Here is a 22,859-nt window from a genome sequence, read left to right as displayed (position 1 = left end):
CCCGTTAGCGACGAAGCTAACGAGCTTGTTAACCAGCAGTTGGGAAACTACATAGTGACCGACTAGCCAAGCGCTAAATATTGTTTCTTGAGAGTTTGTCCTGGAATAAACAGTAAAACAATGTGTGTTACAACCTGGAATACAACGCAACAATGAAGAAGTGCAATTCAATTAAGTGATCATTTCAGTGACATATTTTCATATAATTTCCTCCGTTTGTTCTCCAGACAGCGGCTCAGCTCGCCCGCCGCTGTAATAAACCGGTTTCCCCTCCGAGATCCATTAAATGAATCTTATCTTATATAACAAACCCGACAGCGGCAGAAAAGATCCCATTGTAGCCGCGAGTGAAACCTCAGGAAAGAGTCTGGAGAGCAGTTCATTCAGGAGGCAGCGCTCACCTCAAAGGGAAATCAAATTACACACACGGCGCACACGTGCAAGCACATATGTTGGAGAAACACACAGCTACGACTGGCCGGATATCCTCCAATACGATGCTGGCCTCTGAACTCTATCTCCACACACACACACACGACCCAGGGGTCAATTATCATAGGGTGAGATTGAGCGTGAAATAGGCTAATTCTATTTACATGTCCTGAACCTGACTGGTTGGCTGACACACACACACACACACACACACACACACACACACACACACACACACACACACACACACACACACACACACACACACACACACACACACACACACACACACACACACACACAGGTGGGTCTGTCTGACAGAAACGGTGTTGTCTCAGAGTTCAATACAGACAACTGGGAACCATTAGCCTGAGGCACAAAGGAGGGAGGAAAGAGGAGTGAACGCAGGAGAAGGAAGGAAAGGAAAATAAAAAGGAATGGAAAAGGGAGGAGAGAAGGTGAGAAGAGGAGGAGAAAGAAAAGGAAGGGAAAGTTGAGCAAAGGACAAGGAAAGCAATGGAAAGGAGGAGGGGGCGAGTAAAGGAAAGAAAGAAAAGGGTGAGGAATAAGAAAGAATAGGAATGGAAATACATTAATTGAATGGAAAGGAAAGGCAAGGTGAGGAAAGGAAAGGAAAGAAGTGAAAGGGGCAGGTAAGGAGAGGAATGGAAAGGAAACAAAAGACAAGGTGAGGAAATGAGTGGACAGGTGTGGAAAGGAAAGATGAGAAAAGCAAAGAAAGGAAAGAGATTAGGTTAGAAAGGGAGAGTAAAGCAAAGGATGAGGAAAGGAAGTGAAATGAAATGAAAAGAGAGAAAAGGAAAAGAAAGATGAGAAAAAGGCAGGTAAGAAAAGAAAAGGAAGGGAATGAGAGGCAAGGTGAGGAAAGGGAGAGAGAAGAAAGGTGAGGAAAGGAGAAGGCAGGGAAGGGAAGGAAAGAAGAAAAGAGAGGTGGATAAAGGACAGGTGAAGAAAGCTGAGGAAAGGAAGAGGAAAAGAGAATGAAAAAGGGGAATGAAAGAAAAGATGACGGGAAAGAAGGGCAAGGAAAGGGAAACAACAACAAAAGCAACGGCAAGGAAAGGAAAGAGATATGTACAAGAACAGATAAAAACACGAGGGGGGAGGACAGCAGCAAAGACTGATGGAAGGGAAGGAAAGAAGTAGAGGGAACGAAGGTGAAAGGGACAAAAGGCCAGAGGAAGGGAAGGAGGGACAGATAGGGAGGACCCAGAATCAAGTGACGCTTCTTCTCCATTCCTCACTCCCTCGATCCCTGAATCCTTCCCTCCCTCCTTCCAGCTAACGAGGGACGTTCATCAAAGCGCTCATTAAAAGCCACTCAGCAGCTAACGGCTGAACAAATACGACGAGAGAGAGAGAGAAAGAAAAGCAGGCGAGGTGGAGAGAGGAGGAGGAAAGGATGGGGGACGAGGACGGAGGGGTCAGGCAGAGAAGATGGGGGGGGGGGTAATCAAGAAATAGGACTGAACGAGGGAAGAGGAAGGAAAAGGAGGAGTAAGGAAAGGAATGCAGACTGATGAGAATGACAGTAAAATATGCTACTCAACACAAACGTATCTCCGTCTGTCTCAGCGTTAAGGAGCTGAAAATGGACCGTTTATATTCATATTAAATGAAATGTGAAAACAGTCTCTCGTAGCTCTACAAAACCGTTTCACTGCTTTTATCTCACGGTTCTTCATTTTTATCACATTTACTTTTATTTTTCATCTGTCAGCAGTTGGTGGAGACCAAAGCAGAGCTCAATAGAGAATGAATATTGGACTTATTATTATAAATAACACTGAAACTGGATGCTAATGTTGCTCCGTGTCTGCTGGAGTTTTTCAGCTCTTTGGATGAAAAGCTTTAGCTAAATAAAGTATTTTTTGGGGGCCCTTAGTCATCGAACACATGCGCTTTCACAACACACTGTCCCAATTGTTGGTACAGAAGTTTGGATTCATGCAGCTTTAAGATTTTAGAAGTCTTTAGGAGCTTGAAACAAGTTGAATGAAGCTTCCACCTGATCCAGCAAATCTTAATGCAACAAGAGGAAAATGTGATTGTGGTAAATAAAAAAAAGCATGTGGTCTCTCATATTTAATTAAACACATGGTATTTTCAGAGTAAAATAATCCGCCTGTGTGTGGTCAGACGCGCTGCAACGGGCCGTCCTGTTCACTTAGCTGCAGCAGCGGCCGCCATTGATAATGACACGTTATTTACAAAAAGGTACTGCACACGCGGAATAAACACAACGAGGGATCGGTTTAACGTATTGTAATCAAAAAATGTAATCAAGAACTTCAAATTAAAAGACTCAAAAGACCGCGGGCAAATTTGTTAGAACAACCAGAACCTCATATGTGAAAGTGTTCAGTGTAATAACAGATTGATTGTGCATCTCTGCCATTTATTTATTTTTTTTATTTGGGACACAGCTTGTTTTGGAAGCACTCCCATCTGAATTGAGCTTCAGGCCCTCATAATGCCAGAAGCAGGTTCGAGTTAGGAGGACAGCGGCGAGGCGAAGTCGCCGCTTCAGAACGCACTGATTCACGACTCCTGGAAGGGATTCGACACGGCGTATAATGTGCTCTCCGTCCATCCAGAAAGCTGTCAGTCAAATGAAACGGCGAGTCGGGGCAGCCAAAAGTCAAGAGGTGGGATCACAGCAAAAAACAAAAAAATGCAACACGGCGACACCGCAGAGCTCCGTGCTGCTTTCCACCACATCTGTGACAGAAGATATTTGAGTGAAGTCATCTTCAGAGTGAATCTGAAGGGGTCTGCCTTCTGATTCACGACTTGGGGGGAAAAAAAATGGGAATCTACTGGTAAGTGAGACTTAAATTCACACGGTGGACCTCCAAATCACCTCCAAAAAGGGAAACTGATCCAGGCTCAGTCTTGCGGAACAATCGCAGTCTGCTGCGTTATGGAAGGTATTTGTTCATGTCACTCCAGAAACGCCACAAAAATGCATTTTTTTGTCTTTGAATGCAACCTTGACACACACACATACACACACACACACACACAAAGGGGCCACTGCAAGCAACTTCACTTCACAGACTGAACACCACGTTGTGGTCTGACAGACACCAGGGTTGGAAATTTGATTTGAACTACGGAAGCCCTGAGAGGCAAAAGAGAGAAAAAAATCTGGCAATCCAGTTTCTGGATTGTTTTTTCATCTTTGTTTTTAGTCTTAATTTCTTATTGTCAGTATCATTTTAATATCTTAAAAAAATGTATCTGGCAAAACTTTTTCACATTCACAGAAGTAAAAAAAAAAAGAATTACGGAACTTAACTTTAGTAACTTTAGACAACTTAACTTTATTAACTTCAGATAACTTAACTTTAGATAACTTAACTTTATTAACTTCAGATAACTTAACTTTAGATAACTTAACTTTATTAACTTCAGATAACTTAACTTTAGATAACTTAACTTTATTAACTTTAGATAACTTAACTTTATTAAAATAATTACTTTAAAGATTATCCAAGTAAAACCTGTTTTTTTTTTTAAATGTTCTTTAAACTCAAGAGAGAAAACTATTTATATCAGACTTAAATCAGAAAGCAGCACCAGAATTAGTTTTCTCACTTCCTCTCTCAGGGCTTCCGTAGGACGAGCGATAAAACACATTTTTCCGTGACCGTTTCATGACTATAAATGTGTTCACCGACACCAGACATGCTCTCGTCTTCTCTAGTCAAGACTGGGCATCGACGTCAAATACAAGTCTCAACTATCGTCTGTCTGTACGTTTAAATAAAGTTATCCAAATGATGTCGTAACCTGTCAACGTTTCTGGTACGTTATCGCAAACGCAGACAAATAATTCTGCACCGCTGGCAGGTGGCTGGTTAGGATTTCCCTCCCTGGTTGGGACAGAGATGTGGACACATGAACACAGATTCAGGCAGACGTGCATCACTCCTTCGTCATCTCGCATGCTGGTTTTCCTAAAAACACTCAAGTGGGAGATTTTCAGGGGCCAAAGATGAAGGGTTTAACAAGGTCAGTCAGGGATCGGCACACACCACTCCGTTACCTTAAAACACCAGATACTCACCGGTAAGGTAGCGTGTTCTACCGGCGTTCCCTACGGTGAGAAACATAAACCGGGAATTTTAGCTGGATGGCAAAAACAGTAACAACTGGTGTGTTATTGTTGGGAGACAATAAGGAGTGTGACGGCTGCGTGGAAGTAAAACTCCTCGATCAAAATCCCTGCGAGGACTTTTTCCACCTTTGAGTATTTATTGCAAATGGGCTCTGGAGATGTTGCCGTTTTGGCTTTATCGGAGGCGCTGGAGCACCGTGGAGAACTCGGTAAGTCCTGAACACACAGAGGCAGAGCGGGGCCGCCAAAACCCTGCTCGGTGCACATCAAGAAAAACCGATCGAGCAGCTTATGATTCGTGAAATTGGAGCACTAAGGTCAGAAGAGAGTCCAACATTTACTTTATAACTTTCACATGATCGTTTTCACTCCGGGGGCCTTTTCCCTCCCGTTCCATCTTTAAAATCCGAGCTCAATTCAATTATGAGTATTTAGCTCGCGCTAACCTGTGAGCGGTATTATTAGCTCCTCTCCGAGAGCTGGGACGATGAAGCCCGCCGTGAAGAAATGTGAGCCGGCTGAGCTTCCAACCGGTTACATTTGAAAGCCGTTAAAACCGGCACATAAGCCCAAACGCACAGACACCGCTGCAGGAATGTTGCTGCGTCACGGTGAGCCGTCACTGAACAAATCGCCGTGATGGGTGTTCAGCGTGCCGACTGTTGGTTGCATAACATCTCCGATTGTATTTTTTTTAGTCATAATAAGGTAGAAATGTTCCCCTCTGAGGGTGCTGGTCCTCTATTCTCTTCTACTGGAGTTCTACTGAAACATAACGGATTCTTTTAACTTTAGCTGTAACTTCTCTGGGTGTCGTTTTACACATAAAATTAATATATTTTGTCTCTATTTGTGAAGCTGCAGTCGTGGTACTAGAAGGAGCAGTGGCATCGAGAGCTTTAGCAGTTGATGTATTAGCCTTTTAAAGTTTAATTTAAGAACTAAACATCGTGTTTGTTGCACGATGAAGAGCTTGTTGATTTCTGATGGAGGGGAATATATAGATAAATCAACTCAAGAAGTATTTTATAGGGATGAGGAAGACCGTGAGGCAAATTGTTTAACTTTACTGTGATCGACAACGGCTGGATGTTTGTGTAGCAGTGGGATAGTTGTTTATGAGTTGTATATATGATCAATATAAAGTTAAAAGAGGACCATGCAAGTGTTCTCTCCTCTTCCTCCTTTTCAGACATGTAATATGTATTCATGTTGTTTATTAAAAGCAGACGCAATAGCACCTGTAGTATTGTTGTTGTTTGCATTAGTAATAAGAGCTCTGAACTTTAGTTTGATTAGTCGGCTGAGAAAACAATAATCAGCAATCATTTTCATAACTGTTTGGGTATAAATGCCACACATTCCATTGTTCCCGCTTTTCTGTTCTTTGTGTGGTAATTGACTGCATATTATCGGGGCTTTGGACGAGTAAAAATACTTGAAACACCAGAAACAACTAATACGAGCTTCTCCTGTTCGTATCGCTGTTCTTTAGGTTCAGGAATGCACTCCTCATTAATCGCTGGTGCACTGTTCTAGTTCATCGTACATTCACTAGTAGCAGCAGAACTAGAAGCGCTTGTTAAAAGTGTTTTTCTTTATTCTTGCTTCTCCCTTCAACAGTATCCAATTCATCTGTGCGCCACACTACTCTTTTATATGATCAGCTCTTATTTCAGAGGGTCATACCACCCAGCTTTTTAGATCCATAGCATCTGATCTACTTAGGAGGCCCCACACTGAGTGTGTGTGTGTGTGTGTGTGTGTGTGTGTGTGTGTTAAAGTGTGTATGACGGGGGTCATGTCCGGGGCTCGCGGGGGTGGAGGAAAAGCTTCTTAGAAGTGCTGGAAAACACTTAGCTCGACCACCTTGTGTGCGTGGCCTTGTGGCCCTGTGACCCGCTTTGACCAAATCTGTGTGCGCAATCATCTTAAAACTAACCCTTTTGTGTGTGTGTGTGTGTGTGTGTGTGTGTGTGTGTGTGTGTGTGTGTGTGTGTGTGTGTGTGTGTGTGTGTGTGTGTGTGTGTGTGTGTGTGTGTGCTGTAAGTTTAATGAGGACTTGCCATATGCCTTAAACTGCAGAGAGGGAACTTGGATCACGTGTGCTTTGGAAAGTGTAAATTAGGACTTAAGGAAAGAAATAGTTCCATAGTTCATGGCAGAAAGATCCAAATACACGACGAGGTTAGAGCTTTGTTGAGAGACGTTTGTTAGCTTGAATCAAAACACTTTTAAATTGTAGATTCATTTTTAAAAACGAACTTTAAAAAGGCAGATTTTCTGCGAGAAAAGCACAACAGGAACAGTTTTTAACAGCTTTTGTCCCATTAATCAGTTAAAATACTCCCGCTGACGTGCATACATGTTCATTATAATATAAATAGGTTACATGGCCTCACACGGGTCTATTAAATCGCTTCCTGAACAGATTTCACGATGAGCCGAGGGATTTGTTAGCTTTAGAAATCATGCTAAAATCAAACAGCTGCTATGAACCGCACCAGAGTCCGCTATGAAGCAGACCAAGACACACCTTTTTCAGGCGGCATCGGTTCGTTTTCAGCCCAAACAAACCGGACTAACCCGGCAAACACACCGGAGTTTGTTTATCCTGAACTAACAGCGTACTAAGGAACTACTTTTTTCCAATTTACGACGGCTATTATAGCAGAAAAACGCTTAAGATGATTAATGAAATAAATGGCAGTTGATAAAAATCCTAATAATGAATTCACACTGCATCAGTAATGAGTAATGAGTGTGTGTTGCAGTCGGGCTGTGGAGTCAATGGCCTGAGCCGCGGTGTAATCCGGTGCTGCTGACCCGACCGGCTCACCCTTTAATGAGCTTACCGGGCCCCATGTTAACGATCTAACCCGTAACAAGCCGATACTCTAACGAACTAAAGCAGATTGTCCTGCCCTGTGATGTCTCACGCTACCATGCAGCGAGACTGGTGAGGGAGCTTATATAACATACACACACACACACTAAAGTATGTAGCCACAACACACAATGGACATGAAAACACATACATTCCAGGTATGCAATTTGTTCTTTTTTACCATTATGTGCTTGGTAGGTCTTTGCCTTTGTGCGCGCGCGTGTGTGTGTGTGTGTGTGTGTGTGTGTGTGTGTGTGTGTGTGTGTGTGTGTGTGTGTGTACTAACAGGCAGGTTGGTGAAGACACTGAAGGTGCTCTTCAGGAAAGCGATCAGGTCGATCAGGTAGTCGCTGGCTTCCGGAGTCCCGCCTCCCGGCACCGCCGCCATCCAATCGTAATCGGCCAGCTGCAGGAACTGGTCGATCTTGGCGTTGAGGTTGGTGTAGATCTCGGCCTCGGCCGCGTGGCGAGCGTCCTGCGAGGAGGCAGGGATCAGAGTGAGAGGCGTGTGCTTGTTGTTCATTAATAAAAAGGCAGAATATTCAGCGCGTTACCTAACAAGATAGAAAGAGTCCCGGGCGTACCTTGAAGGTGGAGGTCCCGTACAGCTTGGTAGCGTTTGACGAGTCGGGCGGCACATTTGTGATGTTTGATATGAACTCCTCCAGGAACTGGCAGCTCTGCTCCAGGTGGGTGGTGTTTATGATCACCTGCACCAACTGGACACAGACATGAAACATGGCGTCTTTAGGTCCGTTTCATACAAACATGCTCCTGCAGGGAAACAGCTGAAGCAGGCTGGCTTATAACAAAAACAGCAAATGTGTTTTATTTCTCAGTTTGGACATTTGTCTTCATGCACACACACACACACACACACACACACACACACACACACACACACTACCTCTGCCAGCCCGACATTCTTCTTCTTGATGGCGTAGTGCAGGCAGTGGCTGAGGGTTCTGGTCAACAACAGATTTGTCGACTTGCGGATCATGTCGTCTACCTCCGTGGAGCTGCGGACGCATAAACAAAGAGACGGGCAGACAATGAGTGACTGTGCGGACGTCTCAAAGCCAGTACAAACACTTTAAGCCAATTTCTCAGTCTGCGAAAGAAACTCTCCGTTTGGAAAAAGTCTAAATGTCAGCCAATTGAAAGGAGCACATTACCGTGTTACGAGCTGTCAGCCTCATTAGAAAGTCAAACATCGCCTTAAATCTCCACTGCGGCTTCAAAAATGATTACGCTAAATGACGATTTAAGACTTAGAAATAGTCCCCAAATCAATAAAACTTCCAAAAACTGCTCGTAAGACTGATCCAGAAATATGTTTTTCCTCTTTGCCTCATGTCCTTATACATATATTTACCATCCCCCCCGCCCTCCGCAGACTTTAAATAGTCATAAAATTACCACCTCTGCACAGCCAGCGAGGCAGAAAGACAGCCAGCAGGCTGTTAAATCCCAAACGAGCTCAAATTTCCTGTTAAAGCGAAATGTTTGACGGCGCTAATCAGACCCACTTGCATAACAATTGTTTTCGTTACGTTTGAAATGTGGGTGATGTTTGGTGAAGAAACCCAGAAGGTTTTTCATGGCAGCGAGCGGTCGGCCTCCCGCCTTAATAACCGGTTTCCTGGAAGAGAAGCTGAAGCTGGGGCCTGTGTGAGTGAAGGCATGAGGGACGAGTGTTCATCAGGGCGGGCGTCAGAAAGGACAGCGAGGAAAAGGTGAGAGGAAGCACATGAAGGGCACGAATACACAAAACCCAGTTTATAATATAACACACACACGCAGAGAGGAAGGTCAGAGGAGGTCACACAACACTCAGGAGATAATCGGCGGAAACAAAAGCGATCGCTTTCCTCCCGCTGCGGGACGATGAAGAGGAATCTGTGTTTTTAGGGCACGTGTTCGATTCCAGAGCCCTGTGGGTAACAAACGCATTCCAACCAAATCACTAAATTATCTGTGCCTGGAATTCAACCTAAACACACACACACACACACACGCAGAGTGTCGCCTGAGGGAGAGCGAGCGCTGGAATTCCAAACTCACTTTGTTTCCAAAAAAGCAGAGGAATCCTAAAAACGTTCCGACGATTTGGAGCAAGTGGGAGGGGGGGGGAGAAATTCCTCTGCAGAAGTGCAGAGTAGACAAAAATGGTGAGTGGAGAGAGTGGCAAAGAGTCAATGCCTGCTAGTGAACTCTGGAAGCACACACACACACACACACAAATATAGACACACCGCAGAATTTGGATTGAGTTTCATCACATGTATGCTGCCATCAGTCGCAATAAATAAACGCGGCGGTTGATGCAGTCAAAGGGAAGCCATGAAGCCTTCGGTGCGGGCATGTTTACAGCGCACTGAGGAATGGACGCAGAGGAGGCGTGTCCTAAAAATACACAAAGCAACGACCACAACAACAACAACAACGGTCAGTCAGCTGGGAAAACAGTGAGAGGTCAGAGAGACAGGAAGCCACAGGTATGAACCACCGAACACACTCTGGACAGTGTATCAGCAGCATGCAAACACAATAAACACACAGTGTTTCGGCCCGTCTAAGTGTGTGTGTACGACGGCAGGCATATTTAGAATACTTTCAAAAAGCTACTTTAAACCAATCTGACCGGTCTTATTTTCTATTGTTCCTTTATGAGGCAAAAACCTTTGTAATCCGATTACTCGATGGGATAATCAGTAGAAGAGTCCATTACTAAAATAATAAAATAAATAGCTGCAGCCCTTTCAGCATGATGGAAAAGGAGACGTAACAGCGTCGCATAATCACAAGAGGAGTGTTGATGCGTGTGGGGCTATTTCTGCGGTTGGTTAAACGTTGGAACCAACAGCAAAACAAACCGTGACACCTGTGACTCATAGGCTACAACAAACCAGCTTTCTGGATCCTGGTCTCTCTACTGGTGTTTGTGATCAAACATCCAGATCGACACGTGCAATTTGATTTTGAATCGCCCGATTGTCTTCACTTCGATGGAAAAATCGTGGAGAAAGAAGCGTCGCCTCCGTTTCATTTCCAGCTTTTTTTTTTTTTTTCCTCTAACATGCTGGCTGAGCGTGCACGCTCTCTCTCAGGAACACCCCCTGCTTCGTTTTTTCACAACTCGACACGTTCACACACTCTTTCTAATGCTGGAGAGCAGTTCAGGGTCCAGTGTGTGGCTCATGGGCAACTGTCCGGGAGTCAAACCGGCGAACGTTTGGGCTACAAGCACCAGTTTTTCTACCTCGGGGCTGCAGGTTTGATGGTCTTTCCCACAAACGCTCACGCCAGCATCCCCTCCACTCCCGTTTGTCCTGAAACATCCTGAAAGCTCGACAGTCTTACGTCGCTGCAACCTCGGCCAAACCAACACTCTTCGTCTTCATCGAATCTAAAGCCACGACTTTTGCTTCTTCAATCATGGAGGCCGACATCGACGGCAACTGTCGGCAGATTACTAGTAATTACACTATATGTTTATAACAAGAGGAGTACTTAGAGTCGCGTGCATCAGGTGTTTTCAGTGCTTTTCTTTAGGATTCAGCATCTGGAGGAGAGTGGTTTAAGTCTGGAAACAAAATGGAGAAAGGATCGACCAACAGACACACACGCACAAACATACATACACACAAACATACAGACACTCCCTTTCCGCTCAAAATCAGAATTGAGAACAGAGGTTAAGGTCAGAGTTCAGAGGGATCAATGACCACAACCCTGCTCCATCATGCCGTCTTGCTTCCGGACCTGTGCGTCCGTTTGAAGCGGGCAGGAAGGCGTGCCGGCGCGGTAACCGGATAGCGGGGTGTGCAGCCGCCGGAGAAATCAAGCCAGGTCAAATAGTGGAGTCATTACCCTGATTGAGGAGAGCGATTAGTGCTGTCTGGTCAGCGAGAGACCGGAGAGAAACCGTCTGGACGTTTGTGTTCGTTGGGGGGGAAAAGATGATTTCACTGAGCGAGCAGACGGCCTTTTGGGTGACGACGTGTCTATTTACGGTTTGCTCTGAGCGGTCAAACAACACCACCGGACGCTGTCTGTCAGTCTGTGTGTAAATGTTTTAACACAACGTGACGAAAACTACGGACTTGATGTGCAAAAGGCCTGAAGTGAACTGAATACACAGTTTGAATTAGTTTCTTTTCATCTTTTCTCTTTCCTCCAATTACACCAATTCCTTCCCTTTGATCAGACAACTTCTTTTTCCCCCAATCACTCCTCCTCCTCCTCCTTCTCCTGCCTCCGTCTCTCTCTCTTCCACCGGTCACGGATCAATGGTACCTTCCTGGTTCACAGCCCCCACCGGGGAATCAACACACACACACACACACACACACACACACAAACAGATGGACTGACACAAAACGCTCACAAACAAACACGTGAGCCTCTTGCACAGACGGAGCAACAGTATCGAACATGCGGTCAGTGGATACAAATAGGCTCACTAAAAACAAAAAAAAACACAAGAGCTTCAGGGATATGAGCATGAATAAAAGAAAGTGCTATTTAGTTTAAAAAAACCACAAACCAAATCAGAGCTTGACACTAATAATACGAATCAAACTGAAGCATTCACAGAGTGTGTGTTGTTGTATAATGTGCATGAAAGCTTCTTTGTTCGCCGACATGTGCAGTTCAAGTTCCAGGCGTGTGTTTATGTGAACGTATACAAGCATGTGTCTCCATGTATGTTGGTGTGTGTGCGTGTGTGTGTGTGCGTGTGTGTGCGTGTGTGTGAGTGTGAGTGTGTGTGTGTCTGGCTGAATCCCAGCTCTGTGGAATCCTTCTGGACAGCGGAAGTCGTTTCCTGATTGCTCGTCTCCTCGGTAGAAAAGCGGCTGCATTGTTTTAGTTAATTCTTCCATCAACCGTAACCAATACACACATCACACACACACACACACACACACACACACACACACACACCAGAGGGTTACTGTTTAACCTCGACAGAACATGGAACAGAAGCTGGACGTGATTGCCGAGCTGCGGTGGAGCGGGCCAAATCTAATGAGACAAAGATCCCCGGTCAGAGTGGAAAGAATCGACGAAGGAAAGTCTGCCGTGTTCGTGCGTGTGAGGGAGAAAAAGAGAGAAAGTGATGGAGAAAAAAAAGGCTGTTTTGGGCAAGTACGTATTATGGTGCTCCGGGGCAAAACACTTGCTGCAGAGACCAAGAGTTCGATTCCTGGCAGTGGTAACCCCGGATTGGTTTGAGTTCCAACAATTGGCACTCTGTGGCACGCTGTTATTCAAAATGTTCAAAAAAAGATACCCGTTCACAGACTGAACCAACTAGAATCTGGACACTCTGTTCAGTTAAACTCCTGTGGCTTCAGTTCCTGTCGTAGATCGCTAGCCATGTGCAGCCACGACGTTCCCCGTACACTGTGCAGCCGTTCCCGTCACAGTTTATGGAGAACTGAAGTCAGCAATCATCTACTCTGTTTCTTTTACGATGAACATAGAACCTGGTGACTCCAGGTGTGTCGGAGGAGGCACCAGGTTGTCTACACTCTCCTCCGATCAACACGGGAGAAAAGTATTACAATTTCCAAACGTGGTTGACGACGGGGGGACAAAAGACGTCAACGGTTTAGCGTGCGAGCGTACCTGAGGTGCAGGTCCTCGGAGTATTTCAGACAGGCGTAGATGAACTCTTTGAGCTGGCAGTAGACTTTTGGCACAAACTCGGAGAAGGGAAGCTTCTTGGGGAAGGGAAGCTAGAGGGGGAAAAAAAAAGGATTAAGTGAGATTTGATTCAATTTTTGTGCTTCACATTGAGCACACAAGCAACCTCACATGAGTCTAGATTTCACTTCTGGTGAGATTCTACATGAAAGATGTGTTTTCTGTGGACGATATGAAACTGAAGCCTGTTTATTTGCTTGTTTGTTTATTCTGAAGCATCCTGATCTGCTTGCTCTCTCTCTCTCTACCTTGTCCAGTTCGGGGTCTTCCATGGGAAACTGGGAAGTGTAGTGTTTGTACTCCTGTTCTGTTGAGACTGGGATCGGACTGAAGTTGTCCTGGTCCAACACCTGTCTGGAGAGGAGAAGGAAAAAAACAAATAATCTTCTATTTTCAGACAGTTTAAAACAGGAATGATGGAGATGCCATCATTCTCACACACACACACACACACACGCACAATCGTCCCATTGGGGGTCATTGTAATGCTTGAGGTTTTCTTACCACCCTCCCCTCCTTCACCCCCCCCCCCCCCCCCACTTCTTGTTGGCGCTCCAGAGTTCGGACGTTCCAACGTTCCATGGAGAGGCCGTGAACCGGAGAGCGCTCCCTCTCCAACAATACAACACAACATTCCTGTGGCTGCCCCAGTGTGTGTGTGAATGTGTGTGTGTGTGTGTGTGTGTGTGTGTGTGTGTGAAAGAGAGAGAGAGAGTGTGTGTTTGTTTGTCCGTTCTCGCTTCAAGTCCCTCTGGTGTCATTGGACAAAAGCGATGGTGAAACAATGGCATGTAAGCCCAAACACACACACACACACACACACACACACACACACACACACACACACACACACACACACTCTCTCTCTTGTAAGGGTAGTACCCATTCTGAAGGGTAGAGAATGTTCCGGACATTTGCTTTAAAACACTTCCTCCCTCTGGCTGGTCGTAAAACTTCAAAACCAGGACGTTTCCCACAAACCAACAGTGGTGTGTGTGTGTGTGTGTTGCACCCTTATGACCCTATGACTAGAAAGGGGAAGGTCAGCGCAGCACGCACTCGGCTACTGAAAAAACAAACACCGATCGCCTAAACATGCCCAACGGTGCCACTTTTTCTCCGAATGGCTTCCGCCCCCGCACACCAGCAGAGAGGTTTGGTGATCTCTCGGTCCTCAGTACCTGAAGGTGACGTTCCATCTCTTGAGCAGGATTTCCCCGTACTGCTCCCTCATCTCCAGCAGCATGTCGAACAGCTGCGACACGGGGAAACCGTAACCCTGCGGGAGAAGGAAGACCAGAGCAACCAGTCAGTGTCCGGCTGCAGCCGAACATACTTAAAGGAATTGACGTGCAAATAAATCACACCAAAACAACAAAAACATCTTAAAAAAAACCCCGTGGTGAATGCACATTCGGTTCTTGAGAACGGGTGGATTCAGCCGTTCAGCGGCACCTCATCACTTCCCGTGAAGGTCTTTGGAGCGTCGTCCCGTCCCGTCATCACTTCCCCTCCTTCGTTGCCTCTCACTCTTCTCAGACATTTCTCCCATCCGGTTCTAACCCACATCCCCCCTCTATCTCCCCTCCCTCCCTCCATCCTCTCATCCTCTCATCCGTCACACCCAATCCATCCCGGTCAGTTCATCCAGCGGAGAGACGGGGAGAGCAAACTGACATCAGATGATAAACTCCTACTTCTAAAATGCTCGAATTGAGAAAGAAAGTCTTTCTTTTTTTCGTGATGGGCAGCAGTCCATATTTTTAAAAACCCCAAAACTTGCTTTGAACAAGTTTCATGGGGCCCTGGGGTCAAACAGCTTTGCTGGCATAAGAACGAACCGTACAAGAACACCAAAGTGGAAAGAGAAACGTTGGTAATAAACTCTGCCTCTCACACGTACCTGCAGTGTATCAGCAAACAGCACAATGAGGTTCTTCAGGTCCAGCACCAGGTCCGGGTTGTCACAGTACGACTGCGGAGACAAGAGGAGTGCGCGCCGTTAATGCCGACAAAGTCTCGTCATTTCATTAGCGGGTATCTTTGGGAGGGGGGGTCGCTCGTGTCCTTACGGAGTGCGTCCTCAGGGCGGCGATGAGTTTGGACAGCGCCAACTCCCACAGCTCCTCCACGTACGCTCTGTTGACCAAACCCTGCGTGGTGTGAAGCACATGGTCCTCCACCACGAAGAAGCTGGAGAGGAAGACAAAGACGACAAAGACGGAGCGTAAACATAATGAGCTAAAACGATTTGCTCATTTACGCAAAACCCGTAAAAACTAGATGTTGCGGTTCTAGTTTTATGTTGCAGGCAGATATAAAACAATAGTGGAATCACGTTTTAATGCTCGTGTTATTATTATTTAGTTTCTTAATGTTTGTATCGGCCTGCCTTGTGTAAATAAAGGTTGAAAGAACAATGGTAGAGACATGGGATGGCATTTTCCAAGACTTCAAATGGGAAAAACAGACGCGCGGGTGTGTGCGCCATTGTGTGTGTGTGTGTGTGTGTGTGTGTGTGTGTGTGTGTGTGTGTGTGTGTGTAGGTGTGTGTGTAGGTGTGTGTGTGTGTGTGTTTAGCCCAGGCGGTGTTTATAGAAGCGTCTGCTCCAGTCAGACAGACAGAAGGAATAACAGCAATAAGCCAACCACCATCACACACACTCTATCAACCGTCGTGTGTGTGTGTGTGTGTGTGTGTATGTGTGTGTTTGAATGCAATGGGAAGAATTGGATGGAGTGATAGATGAGAGGAAAAGTATAAGGAGGGAAGGGCTAAGTGAGTGTGGCCAGAGAGAGATGAAAAGATGTCAAATGGTCAGAAGTCACTGAAACAAAATGAAATGAGGTGTCGCTAAACGCTGAATGTTTGCTTTCACTCAAAGAGTCTATGGAGCGATGGAGAGGTTGGTAAAGGGATGACATGTGGATGCGAGGATGGAGAGATCTGTGGTTTGGGTGGATGAACGTCTGGAGAGAAGGAGTCAGGGAAAGGTTGACGGGTGACGGTCGGATGGAAGGAAAGATGGATGATAAATGGATGGCTTGACAGAAGAAGTGGATCTATAAATCATTTGGAACTACAGTTCCCATATTTGGGGGCATTTGGGATGTAAACAGGAAGTAGACTATTCATTAGCTGTGGGCTAAAACTTCAAACATGATGATTCTCAGGCAGGTTCTGGAGTTGTACATTATTTCTTCTTTGATTTCTAAGCGGATTTATGGACGTTTATTCACAATGGACATCAGAGATAATGATATCCTCGGGATGTGTAGATAAAAGTTTGTTTCTTCTTCTTTTGGGGACAGAAATTGTTCAAAAGTGAATTATACAGTTGATGTCTGACGTATACTCTTTTTGTCTCTGTTAAAATAGTCATTATGGAAGAAAACATGTTTCTATTTAGTCTTAAATTAAATTTTCAATTCAGCTAAAATCTAAAAATCTGAAGACATTCAAACCCCTGAAGACTGTGCTGATGAAGAGGTAAATTAAAGATGGAGGGAGAGAGACGGCCGAACGGACTTACCCGACAATCTGATTGAAGTAGCGTCTGTATCCCTCCAGGGTTTCATGCTGGAAATATAACAGAACAAAAACAACACGTACAGAGGGACGAGAGATATAGATGATTATGTGTAATTAAGAGCATAAAACCGTCCGTTTGTTCAATATTCCCACTTATAATAACAGTTAACAGACGTTATGGATTAAGGAGTGTGTGTGTGTGTAGGTGGGGGAGGGGGGGGGGGGGGGGGGGGGGGGGGTGTAGTTAGGAGTGTGTGGGCATAAAGGTGCATTCACACACACACAGTGACGGTGCAGGGTCATACCATGTTAGAGTGGGGCTGCAGCACAAGGCGAGCCTGTTTCCTCCTCTGCTTTCTGTAGTAGTTCTCAAACACATCACGCAAACCCTAAAACACAAAGGACAGATCAGGGTGGCGGACGGACGGACACGAGGTATTCGAGTGTCTCACCATCACAGCAGTGCCTGGAATTAAAACCAGTTTGAAGTGATGAAACAAAGCTGGCATTCCCGACATGAACAGTAGCCAATAATGTATGAAACAATAACTAGCTGTAGCTGGTTACAGACGACGTGTGTCTGGGTATTCTCAGTCCGTGAGGTTCTCTTTCGTCCCATTTTCCGTCGTTCGTTTGTTTATTTCGTTCGCCATTTTCATCAACGTGCAATTCTTCCTTCCTCGGAGCCCATGACAGGAAGCTGGCACCGAAGAAGTGATCATCAATCATTTATACCAACGTCACACAATCTTTCCTCCGTTTCAACGACTCAAACAAATCATAAATCACAGAATGTTATCGAAAAGTTAGGATTTCACAGAATTTTTGTACATTTTTCTTTTAAAATGTGACTTTTAAAGACTAGAACCAGCTAATAATCTTAACCAAATAGGTTTAAATGTTTATTATGTCCCTTATTGCCTTATAATACCTTTTCAGCTGTGAGGATTGCATAGAATGGAATTTAAATCCAGTTGTAACTGAGGATGAAAAGCCGACAATCCACAGTTTAGACGATCCCAATATTCTATTATTTAGGTTTTTTTGGTGGCGATTTGCTCAATTTAAACTAAATAAAGAATTAATAAATGCTCTGATGTTATTGACATCACTAGGCGAGACATTCTATGTCTGATATTTCTATGTAATACCGGTTCAGCTGTCTGGATCACCGCTTCACGCTCTTTAGACTGAACTGGAAAACATGCGGGCCAAACTGTGGAGCTGATTTCAGGGAAGGATGAATTTAACGAGGTATAAAAACCCCAAAAGGTTAGAACCACTGAATGAGGGGAAAGTTTAGATAAGGTTGTGTGTGTGTGTGTGTGTGTGTGTGTGTGTGTGAGAAAGGGAGATAGAGAAAGTGTTTTTGATGACCAGCACTGGTTCAGTTTCGGTTGGCGTCGCTGGTCAGACATCAAAACTAAAAACACACAGAAGCAGCTTTCTCAACTTGTCCACCTCGTATCTTTTCCTTCCATTACGCAGACGCTCTCTCTCGCTCTCTCTCCCTCCCTCCCTCTCTCCCTCTCTGCTGTGTGGGAGAAACGTGGCCTATCTAGGAACCCAGACCAGGACCCAGAGTCCTCGGTGAGCTCAGAGATAAGGAGGCAGATAACCGGCTCCCTTAGCTCCTGACCAGCAGCACATGTACGTCTACACACTGCTGACCAGAGAGTGAGAGTGTGTGTGTGTGTGTGTGGTGCCCAAACACCTGCTATCACTAAGATAAGAGGTAGTGAGATACGGGAATAAAAACAGAGATTTCGGGTAATTTAACAAACACATCTTTGTGTTTTACACAATCTACCCTTCTGTTACCGAGTTACGGCGTCCGATACTGGAAAGAGAAGAGTTTTTACAGAATGTGACGGTCTCACAGTGACGTTGAGCTTTTGGCCTTTTTGGATATAAAATGTCATCACACTATTATTTCATCCTATTAAGACATGTGTGTGAAACTAGAGCATACATCTATGAGTTAAGGCTAAAACGACCTGAAACAATCGCTATTCAAAGAAGTTATGGGACCTAAATGTAGAAGAATAAAACTAAAGATAAAGATTACGTTCTTTAATCCTTCAGACTGACCCTCGGCTGAACAATGTCCATTGAAAACAAAGTTAAAAACAAAACAATAAAGTGGAGGGAAGAAAGTTTCACGGGTTGTAATCCAGAGAAGTGTTTTGGAACGGTTTAGTTTGATGTCGAGAGGTGAATAAACCGCATTCTGCAATTCCCAGACTGACCCTCGGCTGAACAATGTGTATTCAACCAGCGAAAGCATCAAACGGCCGTGAACTCCTCTCTATGCTGAGCTCAGAGGTGTGTGTGTGTGTGTGTGTGTGTGTGTGTGTGTTCACTGCAACGCCACCAAATCAGTGGAGGTCAGGAAAGAAAGAAAAACAGACTCAATGTGAACTGAAGAAGAGGAAATCAACGGAGAGGATGAAAGCGACGGAGATAAAGAACCAAATGATGAGGCTCATATCTGGGTGTCGGAGCAGCCCAGGAGTTCCAGCTCCTCCCCCCCTTCTCTCTGCTCAGTGTGTTTACACTGATCACATCTCTGTCCGTGTGTGTGTGTGTGTGTGTTTAACAAAGCAGTATTGTTCCGGAGGGCTACGACGGCTGGAAAAATCGTGGACTTTAAAAAACATGGAAACCAAAAAGGAGAGATGGAGGCCGAGAGAAGAAAGAGAAGAAAGGATGAAGATGGAGAAGGAAAATGTGGAGAAAGTGGTGGTCTTGATTGCAAAATCCAGGTTTACTAGAAAAATAAATGAAAGCGTTACAACGCGCGTGCCTGTGTGAGTACGAGTCGTTCTCATTTAACAATCAAACTGTGTGTGTGTGTGTGTGTGTGTGTGTGTGTGTGTGTGTGTGTGTGTGTGTGTGTGTGTGTGTGTGTGTGTGTGTGTCCAGGATTTTCCAGTCGAACCTCCTGCCCGGTACCGGCTAACTCTTTATTTTCTAATGGTAAGTCCACGTCTGTGCCCAATGGCCTGTCACTCAAAGTGTGTGTGTGTGTGTGTGTGTGTGTGTGTGTGTGTGTGTGTGTGTGTGTGTGTGTGTGTGTGTGTGTGTGTGTGTGTGTGTGACAGAGGGAGTCTGACCTCCGAGGTGAAGAGGTCAGACCTTTCAACACCTTGCCGAGACTAAACACACTTCTTCCCCATCTCTCATCCTTCACTCTCTCTTTCCTTATCCATGTTTTCTTCCTCCCCTCTCTCTCTCTCACCCCGTAATCACCCCTCTCTCTAACCTCCCTCCCACTCTGTGTTTTCACCCTTGTCTTCCTGTTTTTGCCCTCTTTAACCTCCTCGTGACCTCCCTCCTTCCCTCCCTCCCTCCCTTATCGCTCGGTAGCCGGTTCCCTCTCTCCTCTCTCCTTCCTGTAAACGTGGGCAGTCACTCCTCCGCTGACCTCCCTCCTCCTTTTGTACCACGACCACTTGTTCAACATTTAAGTTGCAGCCTTAATCATCTATTACATCTATCTGCTATATAACTGTAGTTTCACCTCCTCTGTTCCTCCCCCCCTTCCCTCTCTCACCATGACATCATGTGTTCTCACCCCTTTAAACTTCCTCTCTTCCCTCATCTCCTCCTCCTCTATCATCTAACCTTGCTCACCCAATCTCTCTTTACTTCTTCTCCTCCTTTTACCCTTTCTCTAACCTCACTCTCCCTTTTTTTTCTTTGTTGTTGCTCCCTCCCTCCATCGCTCTTTCTTACCCGTTCATTTTCTCCTTCCTGTCAAAGTTCATGCACTTCCTGTCCCCCTGCCAGACACACACACACACACACACACACACACACACACACACACAAATGTGCAGCTAACCCAGTCGTGGCCCAGTCAACACCTCCACCCATGTCGCTTTCGCTCTAACTGAGATGAGACACACACACACACACACACACACACACTTAGTGCAGCAGCCTGGTTGGAGTGAAGCCAGGCCTCATCTCACCATCATATACGTCTCTGCACAGAAACTTTTAGGGCAGCACTCACTTCACAAAGTTGGTACCAAACATCAGCTTTTTGTTGCCGACACTGAAAACACGGTTGCCATTTTCAGTCACGTTTATCTTTTGAGTAGTTAAGATACGATTCAGTTACACGTCAGCGTTTACATGTCGTGTGTGTGTGTTCTACATGCTTTGTCGTATCATTTCCTTGTTGTGTTTTGTGAAGGTTCATCTGGGTTTTTTTGTCCGTTGAACCAATTTGAATATTAGTTTGAGATGTCGACCGGTTAGTCGATCTCTTGACCCCAAATGAACACCACACACAGAAACACACCCGGTAGCGGATCCGTCGGGCTGGACAGTTCAGCACCGTGGACAGCGCTGAGTTTTATAAGATCGTCTCGTCCTCATCGCACAAACAAACATGAACAACGAAACGATCCTTTTAGTATTGAAGGCTTTTTCGCTCTGGCAGCTGCAGAGTTATATTGAGACGTCGTTCGTCACAACATTGTGACGAAAAGGGTTAGATGCAGGTATTAGAAGTGGTTTATAAAAGGAATTAATCGTAGTTAGAGCTCACCGTCATCAGGTTAAATGGATGAGAAAGAACCAGTGGATTGACTCACCAGCACAGTGTAGATATGCAGACAGCGGTAAACTGGGGAGAAATCCACCAAGTCCTGAGCTCCAGGGACCTACAGAGAGAAAGACCACTCGCTGCTCAGAACTCTTCTCACACACGGTAACGTTTGGATTGGTACGGACGTTGCTTTCTTTGTTTTAACAACACACATGTATTTACATGTCATGCAAATAAAGCAAGTTGACATTTTTAGTAACTACAGAGGAAAATGTGGAGACAGAAGTCCAGTTCGTTTTGTAAAATGTCCAAAATTTGACAAAAACAATGTGAAAAATAGGAGAGACAGACGCCCTCCCCTGGGCAAAGCATTCTGCATCATGTCATTATTTTGTCAGTGTCACCTCCTCTTCTTCTATCTAACCGTCGCGCGCGCGCGCGCGCGCACGCACACACACACACACACACACACACACACACACACACACACACACACACACACACACACACACACACACACACACACACACACACACACACACACACACACACACACACACACACACACACACACACACACACACACACACACACACACACACACACACACACACACACACACACACACACACACACACAGCAAGAGGGGATGTGCCCTCCTGCCCTCTGGAAAAAGTTTGCTTTCTGTAAAACTTCACACACAATGTCAGCTTTGTTGTGACCACACACACACACACACACACACACACACACACAGAGTCCTGAGACAAGGAGAACAGACAAAGACGGAGGTGAGTGTGGGGGGGAGGAGAAGAAAAGAAGCAAAGGTAAGAAAGGAGGAAATATTTGACTATTTGGATATTGGTTCGTCGGGTAGGTATTCTGTTGTATCGCCCTTTTTGTTGTCGTCGTTTTTCAACCCCTTGGGATTACAAACACACCAAACCTTCCGTACAACACTAAAGATGAACTTAATTGTTAAAAATAAAAGTCTTTAATTAAACCATAAGACACACGTTGCAGCGTTATGGCGTCCATCTCAGCAGAGAACAGAGAAATGTCTCGCTGACTCCTCGTCTCGTGTGATGGAGACGAGCCGAGCGGCCGTCGCTTGTGCCGAAAAAGCTCAAAAAACGCCACCGTTTAAAGAGGAAACGTGACTTTGAGGTCAGTCTTCACTCACACAGAGGAGGCATTTAAAAAAAAAAAAAAAAAAAGGACAAGAAAAGAAGAACAAAGGGAGCAAATAAAAATAGGATGACACAGGGGGACGACTGTAAATGAAGGGAAGGGGAGAGACATGGCGGGGGCGGCGGGAGGAGACGGGATGCCGACTGGTTGGCATCGCCGCGGCCAATCGGCGCCAACGCGGTCGTAACCCGAGGCGGCCGCGGGGTCAGGCCTTTGTTCGAGCCAAGGTCTTCCCGTGAAGAAGGTTGAGTCAAGTTTACAGGACGTAAATAAGCCGAGAGGGGGGACGACAGGGACCTGGGGGGTGACAAGTTCAGCCCCATTCTCCTCCACTTCATTGTACTTTGCTTTCCTTGAGTGTGAACAACAAAGCACTTCGGATCCCGCGAGGGGCGACTCC

The 22,859-nt window shown here is 45.5% G+C and overlaps 1 protein-coding gene across 1 annotated transcript in view; it reads right to left on the bottom strand.

Moving 5' to 3' along the window:
• exoc6b (exocyst complex component 6B) overlaps nt 1–22,859 on the bottom strand; it is a 62,028-nt gene that overhangs the window by 22,599 nt on the left and 16,570 nt on the right. Inside the window, exons 8-18 of the mRNA XM_079184577.1 lie at nt 21,315–21,383; nt 17,013–17,096; nt 16,709–16,755; nt 15,248–15,368; nt 15,079–15,150; nt 14,357–14,454; nt 13,424–13,529; nt 13,098–13,207; nt 8,371–8,482; nt 8,048–8,182; nt 7,750–7,938 (exon numbers count right to left, since the gene is read on the bottom strand). Of these exons, the coding sequence (XP_079040703.1) occupies nt 7,750–7,938; nt 8,048–8,182; nt 8,371–8,482; nt 13,098–13,207; nt 13,424–13,529; nt 14,357–14,454; nt 15,079–15,150; nt 15,248–15,368; nt 16,709–16,755; nt 17,013–17,096; nt 21,315–21,383 (1,143 nt within the window). The remainder of the gene's footprint in view (nt 1–7,749; nt 7,939–8,047; nt 8,183–8,370; nt 8,483–13,097; nt 13,208–13,423; nt 13,530–14,356; nt 14,455–15,078; nt 15,151–15,247; nt 15,369–16,708; nt 16,756–17,012; nt 17,097–21,314; nt 21,384–22,859) is intronic.

Source organism: Pholis gunnellus, assembly GCF_910591455.1.
Source record: "Pholis gunnellus genome assembly, chromosome: 23".
NCBI classification, from domain to species: domain Eukaryota; kingdom Metazoa; phylum Chordata; class Actinopteri; order Perciformes; family Pholidae; genus Pholis; species Pholis gunnellus.
This window is presented reverse-complemented; position numbering and strand designations above follow the sequence as displayed.